The sequence below is a fragment of the Bos indicus x Bos taurus genome, chromosome 4, assembly GCF_003369695.1.
Source record: "Bos indicus x Bos taurus breed Angus x Brahman F1 hybrid chromosome 4, Bos_hybrid_MaternalHap_v2.0, whole genome shotgun sequence".
Taxonomy (NCBI): domain Eukaryota; kingdom Metazoa; phylum Chordata; class Mammalia; order Artiodactyla; family Bovidae; genus Bos; species Bos indicus x Bos taurus.
Genome location: NC_040079.1, coordinates 38,372,586 through 38,386,652, shown reverse-complemented (window position 1 = coordinate 38,386,652; position 14,067 = coordinate 38,372,586). Strand labels below are relative to the sequence as shown.

Sequence of the window (14,067 nt, the reverse complement as noted above, 5' to 3'; positions counted from 1 at the left end):
GTTTTTGAGGTGGCCAAATGGGTACCAGGATGTCACTGGCACTGAAGATCAAGTTAGCTGTGGTCCAATTAGCATCAGATCAGAGAAAGGGAAACAGCTGTACAAGCTTGTGTTTCATTGAGAGTTTTCTTGCTGGTGGTCCCCTGATTCCTGCATGAATTATGTAGGCAGGGGGGCATAGGGTGGGAACAGTTTTACCATTGAATTGACTCCACCAACACAGAGGTCAAACGGTAGAAGAAACTCAAACTCCTTACAGGGGAGGGGAGTATGTTAGGGGAAGATGGCATTTCTAATCAGTTGGGCAACTTGAGGTTTTTTACTTTCAGAATTTACTTCTAGATAGTATTAATTACTAATTAATTATTCAGGACTGTTTACATCCCAACAGCAGGGAAACTGACACTCTTCTTTGCCCACATCTATAATGGAACACTTTTTGCCTCTCCCTGAGGAAAACATCAACTGCAGGTCCCAAGTGTTCATCTGCACTGCCATCCTCGCATCTTACCTTTCCCCTCTGACTTATTAGGTTATTTTCTCCCACAGATCTTTGGAGTAGGTTATTTTGAAAAGTGGAATAATCCCCTACTGCTAAGGGTGAAGGCTATTCTGATGTACTCGATAACCCACTTCTATATTTTTCCTGTTAGTGGAGGCACTTCCTTGTTAAAACTTCCTATCCCCTCAAGAACCCAGCTGCAATTCCCACTGTTTAATTCATCTGCCAACTCTCTGCTGCCTTTTATATCCCCAAATAATTGCTCTTCCCCAACTCCTGGGAAAAAGTCGACCATCGCTATTGGAACGAAAGTGGTAGCAGAAAAGATGGAATTGACAGGATGCTCGATGGTCTTTAACAGTCCGGTCACTCTCTCTCTCTCTTTTTGGCCTGTTTTCTCTGTGTGTATATGGGTGTGTGCATGCCATGTGTGCATTTTGACTGAAATCTTGAGACATTTCTTTGGCTATCAGACTTCTGAGAGAAATTGCTTTGCACAGAAGCATAACATAGACGTAACTATTGAACCAAATGTGCAGCTTATGTTTATATTACAAAATTAGTTTTGGTCAGCTCTCCATGTACGTGGCCAACAGACTGAGAAAAATCCCAAGCTCTGGTGTGGACAGTGAGCACAATTACAGCTTATGCCAGTGTTGATAGTTCATTGAGCAAAGCCCTAGGTATTCTGGAGTCTCTCCTGCATTTCACGGGGGTCTGGGTGGAAAGACACCGGGCCCACTCTGTGGCCTTCTGGCAGACCCTGGTAGCCACATGTGGGAGAGATGGAGAGATGGAGGAAAGTGAGAAATTTTCTTTTCTCAAACCCACAGGTCATAGTGAGAAGAAAGAAACGGATGCTTTGGCACACGATCCAGGATGCCCACCCCCCCCCCCAAAAAAAAACAAAGACAAAAACAAAACAAAACCCTCCCCCCAAATAAAAACCAATAGTGAGCCTTACAGAATGGCTTCAACAATGGCACCCACCCCACAGGTGGTGACAATAGATAAGAAAGATGGGAGAAATCAGGCTTTCTATTTTTCCGTTAAGTAAAAATGTAAAATCTCAGAACACAACTTGACAGGCAGAGAAGAATAGACGCATGGTCGCGTTTGCAATGCAGTGTTTCTGACTTTGGTTAATAGGTTTCATAGTGAATCAGCACTTAGAACCTGAAAGAATGCCGTCCATAGTTCCTCCTCCAGGTGGCAGGCTTGTATTCGCTTTGAACAGAGAAAAGTTTTCGTTTGTTTGTTGTTGGTGTTTTTTTTTCTTTTCTTTTTTGGTTTAATTGTTTTTCTTTTTCCTTAAAATGTGTTCACATTTTCATAATGTACAGAAAAAGAGTTTGTGGTTATTTGGTTTGCTTTAAATCCATTAAAAAACTGGCTTTGGGGAGACAGGTGGGGGAGGGACCTATCCTCCTCCCGACACCTGCAATGTGGTGTACTCCTTGTTTAAAAATTTTCAAAAAAATTCTTTTTTTCTTTTTTGGAAAATCCCATGGAGGTGTATAAACCATCCTGTCCACTTGGTAATTTTCTTAGTCTTTTACTTACAAGGGTGATGACTGGGGCTATCTTAAAATTTATTTTTAATGTAATCTTTTTTCTTTTTGTGGGGAGGGGTTGGTAATGGGATAAAGTCCCAAGGGTGGAGTTTAGTTTCCGTGGATTTTTTTTTTTCTGATTTTGAGAGGATGTCTCTTTAGGAATTTTCTTCCAGCGAGTCTGTTAAGGGTTCCAAAGGGACCGCCGTGGTCGGCTCGTGCTGTTTTAAGCGTTTAATCGTGTTCTTCAGGGCTTGCCTCTTATTGCAGAACCAAACTCTAACTACTTCCCGGTCATAGTTCAGCTTCTCGGCAATTTCGGTCATTTCCTGCCCAGAGGGGTGTGTGTTCTTCTCAAAGTGGGCATTGAGGATCTCAAGGGCCTGGGGCGTGAAGGAGGTGCGCCTCTTGCGCTTTTTGGACGGTTCACTCCCGATAAACTCGGTCAGGTTCTGCATACCTGCTCGATGGCGGGCCTCAGCCTCAGCCATCCACCGCTCAAGCACCGGCTTGATCTTCTGGGCACTTTTAGGAGTGATGTCCAGCTTTTCAAACCTGGCAGGATACAAAAGGCCAGGGTTCAGTTTGGCTGTCAGACTGCTAGCTATAGTGTTCTCTTGGGCTTCCTGTGGTAGGAAAAAGTGGCTTCTCAGGATGGTGTGTCTGGGGGGAAAATTGAGAAAGAACAGTCTTACACTGAGTCCTCTGCCAGGGTGGGCCTTCTGCCTGCCTGCCTGCCTGACTGACTGGCAGAGCGAATTCACTCCAGATAAGCAGCCAGCTGCAAGGTAGCCCACCCTGCTCAAGCCAGCGCCCACTACCTGCATGCTTCATGCCCCCCACATGCAGCCCGCACACCCACATGAGGACCAGGTAAGCACGGGTGGACACAGCACAACACAGCAGCCACCATGACAGAAACAAAAAACCACTCGTGGATCTTTTTCCTGCAAATGCTTGAGATCTGAACTTTGCTTTGAATCCACCCAGCACCAATTCCCCCAAACTTCAGAATCCTTTAGGCAAAAATTAATGCCAGGAAGTGACATCAAAGACAAGAGCTGTCATGTTCTTTTGCTTAAAATGATTCTTTGTATGTTTTCCATTTGGTTTCCTTCAATCCCCGCCATTGACTTGGTGATAAAAAACGTTCTATCCATTGTAATCATCAGTGATGGCAACTGGGACACGTTTCTTTTATGATTCTCTTTTCATCTCTGTTTTGTGTCTCATTTTAATCTCGTTCTCTTCCCCCAAGCCCACCTCCCATCTCTGTCTCTCTCTGGTAACAAACAATTTTCACCATATGTAAGTTAACAACATGCTCCCTTTTCAGGTAAAATATAACCCCTTGTTACTCTACTGTTGGACTCAAACAGCTGGACACATTGTAATTACTATGAACACCCCCACTCCCTGGAAGCGCTAGGGCCACCTCAGGCCTTTCAACACCGTCCAGTGTAATGGTGTACTTTTGCACCAGGGTATCAAGCTGTGTTTAATGTGATATATCTGCAAACTGTACTTGAATGATATCATTTTCTGTAAATGAGGTCTTCTATATATCAATTGCCATCAGCAATTCTTAGCAACACTGACTTAAAAAATATGAAGCATCTTGGACAAAATTATATACAGTGTTTTAAGAGGTCATTCTGGTATCAAATTCATACACACTCTCAATGGAATACAGTACCCATTCCTTTTGTTTGTTTGTTTATTCTAATACTAAATGCACAGCCCTCCAGGATGACAACTTTGGATCCGTAGCATTCTCCTCTATCTTTTCAAGTGCAATGCTGTTGAAAAACAACCTTCTGACTGCAGAGTACATCTTATTACAATTGACTGTTTTCATAGAGTGAAAATGAACCTGCTCTTGTCACAGCATGTTTTAGGAGGATGCTTGCAAAAGGACACAAAAGGATAGGCTTCTTTTATGTGCCTTAATCTTATTTTTTGGCATCCCATTTTAGATATCCTATGTTGTGATAAGCAGCACCAATAGTATCAAATTTTAATGTGATTCCCATAGCATTCCCTTTCACATAGAGATCAAGAAGTTGTTTATCTAAAAAAAAAAACTCCCAAATTTTGGCTGGTCAAAGAGGAAACAGCTTTTAAAGTGCTTCCACTATAAAATGAACTAATTATTTATTATCATTTAACGAGCTGCTCCCTGGGGCAGGCTCTGTTAAAGCGCTCATTGTTGTGTTCATTTGCCACATACCACACTTGACCATCATTTGCTGCAAAACTTCCAAAGGTAAAGTCTTGATAGTATGACAACAGGCTTTATAGCACTGTGGGATGGGGGTAAAGGTTGTGATAAGGATGTCTGGTTTACTGATGGTGTGTTTTCCTCTGTGTCTCTGATGTGGGGGCATTTGTCAAAGCCTTAGGGAGTCCCTGCAGCTAATAAGGGGAGAGTGACACTAGAGCGTGTGCAGATGCAGAGTCCTCCCCACACTTATTCACTGGAGTTGTTCCATTGTCAGATCTTGGTCTCTTTCAAGACTTCCATTTTTCCCCCTCTTGGTAGTTAGCTCTAAAAACTACCCTGTTGAAACACTAAGAGCTAGAAAAGGGCCCCAAAGTCCCCATCTGCCATTTTCTATTAAACAGTGAATACCCGCCAAGTCACTTTTTCATTTCAGCCATAGTTTTTTTTGGCTTCCAAAAGATATTTTAGAAATCAACATATTTGATTGGCAATGCCCAAGAAATACTACGTGTGTTAGTGAAAACCTTACACAGCACTTCAACCACGAGAAGAAAATTGCATTTTAGGACTAAAAATAAGCCAAAGAGGACTTTAGCAACAATAGTACATGGGCAACAACTTCAAAACCTGTGGCAGCCTTTATCACCAGCCTGTCGAGATGAAACAAAATTAATGTTTCCCAACAGGGAGCAACAGTATTCATATCATTTGATGCTGCTTGTTAGTGTTGATGCTTCGGTACATGTTGTTTGGAATAACATATACAAGCCTGGAAACAAATTTCCCAGCAGTAGTAGCCTTGTATAGACTGAATAAAGGTTATTTTCTACAGGGAGGTATCTTATAAGAAAAAACAGTAGGGGAGACCATAGAAGTGAGAGGATCCTATGGTGCTTTTTGTATTTAACAACAATCAATGGGTTTTATGGAAAATCATTGAGCAAAATGTGAGCTGCAAGCTACTACCCCATACTGATGTTATTTATAACCTTAGTCTTAAACTGCAGGAAAAGTACACTTCCGTCCTTTGGGGAATACATTAAAAGTATAAAGAGCAGATAAAAAGACAGCATTTCATGGATCACCAAGAACAAAATCCACTTAAATGAGTTTAGAGTTGGTTTCTTGGCTTTTCCTGATGGAGGAGGACTCATAAGACATTGCCCAAGAGGAAAAAGCTCTTACTGAAGTGCCTTTGTTACCTCATGCATAAACATGGGATTAGTGCAACACACACATGCATGCGCGGGGTCTGCTTCTGGCGGCTTGACCCAAATCAACTCGAACACAACCAAGGCTGGCTTCTGTCATTTATGTATTTAATTTGGGGAGGGAGTGGGCTAGGTTAGGCCAAATTCACACTATGCTTTTCTGAGCTATGTAAAGCAGCTGCTTCTTTTTTAAAATATGCTTTTAAAGTTGTGTCTGGTGAGATGAGTTAGAAATATCCTTTGTGGTCACAAGATGGTTCTTTTTTTTTTTTTTTTTAAGGTGTGTTTTCTTAGAAAATCTAGAAAGCCATTCTGAAGCAGAAATGGTGAGAGTATTAACACCATCTGGGACTGGCAGCTTTACAACATCAGTCCACAGACAGGAAACAGTAAATCTCAGCTATGTAGGGCTGAGGGTCCTGAAGGAAGCCTCTGGCTCTGGCGAGGGGCGTGGAGGGGTGGGGGTCGGCAATGGGAGATATATTTCCAATGAAACCACCTTGGAAGTTCTTTGTGAGTTGATGGGCATTATCAAGCCAGCCCCCCCCAATCTGCTTTAGCAACTTCATTTCCATCAACATCACCAATCCCAACACATAGCTACCCGAAAGTTCGTTCCCACACTCTACCCTTCCAGCTTTGCCCACCCGAAGAAGAAAAGCTGAGCCGAGAGGACAAACGAGGCCCAGGCCGGCTGGGAGAGGTGACAGCATGCGAGCACGGGTTACCTGCAGATGGCCGACTGGCTGTACGCGGGGCCCTCTGTGGCACTGAGGGCCTGGCCCACCTGAGTCTGGGTCAGGCCAAGGGACAGGCGCCGGATTTTAAAAGCTTTGGCAAATTCTCGGATCTCCTCCAGATTAACCCCATCCACCTCACCCGCAGCCGTTTGAGGATCTGTGGAGATGTTTTTAAAAATAGGATCAATACATCAACGCACATCCGAGTACTATGTGTTCATGACGGCTGATGAGAAAGTGGCTCGTTTTATAATAGCAGAGCGGTGGGGAAGCCACATGGCAGAATGTTCTTTGTCTCCCTGGTGTGGAGCTCAAGCCCCTATCCTCAACTCATTTCCACCTGCACCAATCATCCTTTGAGATAGCTCTGTCTCAGATGAAAACCACAGCGAACCCATCTAGCCACTTCTACAATGCAAGAGTGAGTTCCTTAGAGCTTAGCAAATGCTACCAGTGCCAGGGGCGGAGGTGGTGGGGGTGGCAGAGGGCAGGGGGGCGGGGTTTACAACACGCCAGTTATGGGGGAGTGCAATTCCATTTTGCCAATAAATATGTTTAGATATCATGCAAAAATAGAAAGATGAAAAGATTTCTATTTGGTATGTTTGACTGGACTGTTCAGTGCTAAAAATCGCCCTAGGAGAAAAATAGTATTTTGTATTTCCCTTTACCTGATCACCACTGCAGCCAGGCTAACAGATGCTAATTTCTTGTGTTCACATTAGCCCCTAAGAAGAGCATACTTATGAAGCTGTGGGAATAACACTGTCCCTCGCCCCTCCCCCGCCACCCCGTAGCAATTTACTGACACAGATGTCTTTGTCCCCTGAAAGGGCACATAATAAAAAATGCCCACCGCAGGAAGGCTCCTTTGGTGCCAGATAACGCAGTCAATTTAGGACTTATCAAGGGAAATGACACAACAGCTGGAGAATGAAACTCTTCCCCCGACCCCCCCAGCCCCAGCTACTGATCCCTGGATAAATGAAAGCGTACACCAAGCTGGAGACAGCGTGAATTGGGGATGGTGGAAGATTTCAAAGTGCAGCTCCATCCTTCCTGGAGTGAAGCCATTCTCCCTGCAAGCTGACTCTATTGTTCTTCACCTCTCCCCTGGACTTAGGTGAAAAGTTTTTCTTTTCCTTTTTCTGCACAATCACCCACCAGTTTCAGTCCATTCCAGGACTTGTCTAAGGAACTGGGGTGGACTCTATCAGTCTGGGTTTAGGGTTATAGAAACTGCTATTATTATGAAAAGAAACAAACATTTGTACCCCCAGGGTCAATTTTTCAAGAACCCTGAAATAAAGATGTTAACATTTGTGGGGGACTTGGAGCTTCCTATATAGATTCTCACATTACAGGGCAAATGGAATCTGTCAGTAAAATCAGTTGTGAATGTGTACACTGTACCCTATCTTCTCATTAAAAACAAAGTCCTGTAGAATTTTCACATGTCACTAAGCATAATTTCATGGAAGAAAGATGTGTGAAAAGTGGTATAATCACTGCCTTTAGCCTCTAAATATTTCTACTTCTTTCTTTATGTTTTGTTTGTTTGTTTTGATTTTGGGTGTGCAGCTTGCAGATCTTAGTTCCCTGACCAGGGATTGAACCCTGGCCCACAGCAGTGAAAGTGTAGATAGAGTCCTAACCATTGAACTGCCATGGAATTCCCTCTAAGTATTGTTTAAGTGACTCCTGGGAATCCTAATAAGTGGAGAGAAGGAGCAAGAGAAAGAGAATAGGTAGGTCCAGCCTCTATGGAGTTTGCTGTCTACAGGGGGTTGGGGCTCAACATTATGAATGAGAAATAGAGGAAAATACCAGGCTGCCTACGGTTAAGAACTAGTAGTGTGGCACCCATATTGAAATTTTAAGAGAAGGGAGAAGTGACACGAGACAGGATTCATCTGGGTCTTACCCAGTGGGCAGCTTTCAGAGAATATTCTGGTCCATAGGAGCAGGGTACAGATAGGCATGGGTGTGGGGAGGAGCTGAGCACTGTGGGGGCCTGCAGGGAGCTTGGTAGCGGGAGGGAGAGCTTGTGTTGTGAGTGGTGAATATTTCAGTTTAGAATAAAGAAAATCTATGTCCGTGGACAGGGCAGAAGATGACTATAAAACTGATTGGCTGTTGAGATTAATTATAATCCCGCTTTTTCTCTCCCAACTGACCCAGAAGCCTGGTATCACTTGGTCAATGAAGACTTTTTAGGCTGTGCCTGGTGAGGGCTGCCCTCTGGATCTTAATTCCCACCCGCAGTGCACCTGGAGCAGCTGGGAGGATTTGCTAAGGATTCTGGGAAGTCCTGTCCATGCACATAGCAGTTTAGAACCTCTGCTGTTTCTTCCTTTAAAAATTCCTAGAGCAGGAGTTGCAAATGAACATCTTGCAAAGAAAACAGCTTTTTGAGTGCGTACAATTTGGGGGAATTACTTGACAACATTAAACACTGGGAGATTTCGAATGAAAAATTTAGATTTGTCATTTTTTTCTTTGAAATGTTCGAAGATTTGGTTCACGAGGTCCACACTTACACTTGGACACAATCAGTCAGCTGGCCCTGCTTCAGTTTGTCCATTCAGCTCCTCTGCATCCTTACCTCCAGCCCTCCTCAGACCTTCTGCCTTGCTGAGCCTGTCTTGTGACCCTGCCTTTAGAGCATGCATTCCCAAGGGGGTGGAAGTTGGTTCTGAGGTGGCAGTGGGGAAGGTGGAAAAGTCTTAGGTAGCACGATTGTTGCACTCCCGCAAAGGGCTGAGGTACATGAACAGAGCCAGTGTGTGGCACACCTGTGGTGTTAACATTTCACTGAGGAAGGGGGCCAGCTAGGACGGAAAAGTTTAAACGAGTTCCTTGTGGAGGGAGGAGGCAATAGTAAACCAATAGTCGAGAAGCTCTGGTGCAGAACAGAGAGGGACACCTGGTACAGAACAGCACAGGAGCACAGGGAGAGGGGGCTTAGGCTCTCTCTAAGAGGAAAGGAAGAGGAACTGGTGGCTTTGCAAGTATGAGCAGTGGAGGTTCAAAACTGAGGATAAAGAAATGGAAGCTGGACACTTTCCTGTAACAACATGGCTTTAGGACAGTGGTTTTCTTTCTTTTTTAATTTATTTGGCTGGTCTGAGTCTTAGTTGTGGCATGTGGAATCTAAGTCCCCAACCAGGGATCAAACCCGGGGCCTCCTGCATTGGGAGTGCAGAGTCTTAGCCACTGGATCACCGGGGAAGACCCAAGGACAGTGGTTTTCTTAATTCAGTAGGTCTAGAAGTCACCTGTTAAGACCTGGGACATGCATTTTTAACAGGTACCATAGGCAACTCTGATGCAGAGGACCTACTGACCCCAAGGTCAGAAGGTTTCTCTGTAGTTGTGGCCAGTCCGAGTTTGGATGTGGCATCCACTGCATGGCTCCATTTGACGCTTAACCATCATCATTCACCAGGTTCCACTCCACAGAGATCGCTACCACCTTGTAAGATGATGGGCCAGAAAGACTACTCAGTAGGCGCCCCATCCTTGCCTCCACTCCCAGCTCCACCGTTCATAGCAACTGACAAATGTCTGGGAGTCAGTGGGCTGGGTGGCCAGTGGAGTCTGGAGTTTGGAGGAGAGTTTTTCTCTGAGCAAAGCTAGGTAGGGAAGTAAATTTGTTGCCTTACATTAGCCCCATCTCTAGACCGACAGGAGGCAAGAGAGTTAATCTGGAAGGATTTCTGGGGTCAACTCTAGTCCCATGGTCCACCTGAGTTGGCAGTGCAGTACCAGGCAGGTTTATGATTTCAGATGCAATTTTGTGCAAGACGCTTCCAGCTAATGTCTTCCTTGCCTTTATTGTTTATCTCCTTACTAGTTACCTGAGACCAGCCATGAAATCCCTGTGTGTGACTGTGCAGGTTGCTCTTGACCAGATTGCTGAGAATAATCAGGGTTGAAAGGAAAGCTATGACCTCTTACTTGCTTGCACTGACCAGTTGTGTGAATTATCTAAAAAGCTCAGAGAGGTGGGTGCCTGGCCCCCTGAGTCACAGACTTCTATGAGACGCCAAACATTCATCACATCTTCTTCCTCGTCTCATCCATTTCCCACTCTTGTCTTTTTCCTGGTTCTACTTAGAGAGCTGATAAGATAGGAATTATGGTGAAATTGAAACAGGTGATGGTCTATTGGACAAAGGCCTGGGGAGGGAAAATCAGTATTTCATTGTTTGTGCAATTTGTTGATTGCTGGAGATGAGCTGCTTGGCTTTCTTTATATTATTGTTCTCATCCATAAAAATCAGATGGCAGATGTATTATGATGGTTTCATTTCATGAATCCCAAGACTTATGCAAGACAGTGTTTGCATGGATGAATATTAGTTTTCTCTTATTGCAACATGTGGGACTTGTTTTCCCACATTGGGAGAATGTTAGATGGTGTCCATAACATGTTTTGAATTAATAAAAAAACTAATGCAATTTTTTTTTTTTTGGTTCCAAAGTTTCTGTTTTAAGTGCTTGAGGTTTTCTCTCCACTGTTGGACTGTTGGACAGTTTCCCTTCATTAATGGTTATATGCTTTTCTGTTTGAAGAGAGGAAATGAAGGATGAATGGTGAATGGTAAATGGAGGCTTCCCTAGGGAAGGTCATTATAGCTCTCAATCTGGCCCAGAGGTTGACAGTCCACCCTGGGATCAGGCAGTCTGGCTTCCCTTTCTCCATCGTGTTATACCTTCTCCTGGCTCTGCGGAGGTTGGGTTAATTCTAAGGATGAATCTCAGGCCTCCTTCACGGGGACTTCAGAGGGAACCCTCAGGTCCCCCCGGAAGTGAATCCAGAACCTTGAATCCAGCTCTAGGGAAACCCAACTTGGTATTTCTCTGCATTGGGAAGGAAGTGCAAATGCGTCTCTTATAGAAGTTTGCTCCAGATTAAGTCAGTCCAATACATTGGATTGGCAAGAAAGTTCAGGTTTTTTGTAACATCTTAATGAAAAAACCTGAACGAACTTTTTGGCCTACTCAGTGTTAAATAGAGTCAGAAAGCAAAGACTTCCAGGCTTCACCCTGAATGAGCCTTGCTAAAGGAGCCAGAAGATCAGCCTATGGAGGGATTGGCTCACCTGGCATTGAATGTTGGCAGCAACGCTTAAGTATAATGATGACATTTCCCAAATCTGGAATGTATGGGCTGAACAATAAAAGATTTTCATGGGAGCTAAATGCAAAGTGTGTGAAAAAGAACCTGTTCTGTAGAATCAGATTGCTTGTTCACTGAGCCCATACTGAACTGAGTGCTCAGGATGGGCCAGGACTGTTATTTTGTTTAATTTTCAAAATTTAGCTCCTTCCAACTGTCCCCCTGGACATCAGTATAAGGGGTTGCTAAAACGGTCCAACAGTTTCATTCCACCCACACGCCCCTTCTACGCTCTCTGCTTGTGGGATTGTTACAGAAGAAACACGTATCTAATATAAAGAAGGTGCCAAATTTGAATCCACTGCCTTCTAAATATCCATCTGCTTTTTAGTGCTACTCTCACAGCAAAAAACGGGCATATTTACCAAACATTTCTGAGACATAGGAAACCATTTGGGAATGTGCAATGTAATTTGGGAGAACAGCCTGCTTACAATGTGGTGACTTTATTGAGCTGTAGAAAATGGCGTGAAATTGATCAAATGAATCGCGGGTCCCACTGTGCCGTAGCTATCACCAGGCATCTTTTTTTTTTTTTTTAAGTTTGTTAGTTGTTTGGGATCCTTAAACATGCAAACTTCAGAGAGTCCACAAAGGAACCAGGGCTGTTTTTATGGCATCCAGTACTACCATATTGTTACTTCTGTGTAGCAGGAAAAGTTCATTTTCAAAGCAGATACAATTCAGTCTTCAGGTGTGAATGGTATGAACGACAGTCTTTTTTTGTGTTGTTGTTTTTAAAAAACTTCTTAGCACCAGGCATCTTTAGGTTCACTTTATAGTTTGGGTTTTTTTTTTTTTTTTTTTTTAATATATTAGCTCTCAGTCCTTTTGCTGTCTGAGAATTGAGTTTACAGGCCAAACCAAACCCAGAAAAGCCTGCTTTTTTGTGTGTGTGTCCTGAAAAGCCAAACCAAACCCAGAAAAGAATACAAAAGTCCCACGTCTACTTATTTTTGAAAAGTACTGTGTAAATCTTAAGTTGGTTTGGGACTTTGTCATTTGTTTGACTCTTCCAGACTTTCCAATAGCTCTGCTTATGGAACCTGTAGTTACCCCTGGTGACTGTGGAGACTGAGCAAGGTTTGACACAGGGCAGGCTGTGCAGTGCTGTGAACAAGAATGCCGGTGTTTTAAGGAGTGTGCATCCCTGGGTTGGGAAGATCCTCTGGAGGAGGGCATGGCAACCCACTCCAGTATTCTTGCTTGGAGAATCCCATAGACAGAGGAGCGTGGCGGGATACAGTCCATACATTTAGAGAGTTGGACATGACTGAAGTGACTTTCTGTTCAACCTTATTCTGCAGATAATAGATGGGGGGGGGGGTACGTGTTAAGTTGCTTCAGTCATGTCTAACTCTTTGCGACCCTACGGACTGTAGCCTGCCACACTCCTCTGTCCATAGGATTCTCCAGGCAAGAATACTGGAGTGGGTTGCCATGTTCTCCTCTGGGGCATCTTTCCAGCCCAGGGATCGAATCCAAGTTTCCTGTGTCTCCTGCATTGGCATGTGGGTTCTTTACTACTAGGGCAACTTGGGAAGCCCAGCATGCATGCATGCTTGGTATTAACTCTGTATTTTTTCACCTGGAGTAGGGCAGGTTATGGATGCCCCACCCACTCCCATTCATTTGAAGCAATGGCAGGTTGCCCAGCATCATGCCACTTTGACCATGACTTAGGAATGTTCACTCACCAAGGTTTCGACCATAGGTTCAAATCCAGTTTGACCTGGTTCAAACTATGGCCTTGGCTTAGTGGAGGGATTTGTTGATCCACTAACCATCCAACTTAATTGAAGGATTATTTACTTCAGATGTCCTTCTGTTCTGTCTCAGTCTCCAAAATTGAGATCACTATCTACTGTACTGCCATAGACCTTATTCATATGTTGACCATAGCATTTTATTTCCCTTTGTTGTAACTGTATTTCTTTGCTATCAATTCATGACCTTCCCCCCAGAGCAGGGACCACATCTTGCTTATTTTTTCTTTCTTTGTTTCTATTTCTGTGCTCACTTATATGTGGTGCTCAAAAAGTAAGTTGTTGTTTTTTTTCCACATTTAAAATTTTTAAGTTGACACCCTCTGACTAAAACACGTTTTCCCTCCTATAATTTAACCTGTATATAACAATTACATCTGAAATATAGGGTTGGGTCTCCCTACATTAGGCTATCTGCAAAGTTGGTAAAGTTTAATCCTAGAGAAAAGTAATTTTAAATGCATATTGCATGCTTGAATATACATTTCAAAATACGAATGTTGTCTAGGGTTTCTCTTCATGTTGGTTCAGAGAAAAATCTTGTGCTTTAATTACAAGATATGGGTTCAAGCATTTAACAATTACTTGAAGACTATTTAGGTGATTTGATGTATTTTATCATTCAAATTGCACTGGATAAAATTTATGTGAAAGCGTCCTGTCTTTTTAAGGCAGCACTGGTGTGTAGAATGTGTATGACCCATTGAATCTGACTGCCTGGGTTATCATCTTGGCCTTGTCACCCAGGAGATTTGTCATACAGTGTCAAGGTCCTTAACTAAGACTGAATCTGGCCTCTCTGACATAAGATAGGTTGTATTTTGCAGGATCTATTTGATGCCAGCATCAGTATCCGAAAATGATAATTTACATTACTTTTTGTGAG

The 14,067-nt window shown here is 43.5% G+C and overlaps 1 protein-coding gene across 1 annotated transcript in view; it reads right to left on the bottom strand.

Annotated features, from left to right (window-relative positions):
- Window positions 1-1,441: 1,441 nt before the first annotated feature.
- POU6F2 (POU class 6 homeobox 2) overlaps window positions 1,442-14,067 on the bottom strand; it is a 389,818-nt gene continuing 377,192 nt past the window's right edge. The window contains exons 8-9 of the mRNA XM_027539163.1: window positions 6,219-6,387; window positions 1,442-2,718 (exon numbers count right to left, since the gene is read on the bottom strand). Of these exons, the coding sequence (XP_027394964.1) occupies window positions 2,214-2,718; window positions 6,219-6,387 (674 nt within the window). The 3' untranslated portion in view covers window positions 1,442-2,213. The remainder of the gene's footprint in view (window positions 2,719-6,218; window positions 6,388-14,067) is intronic.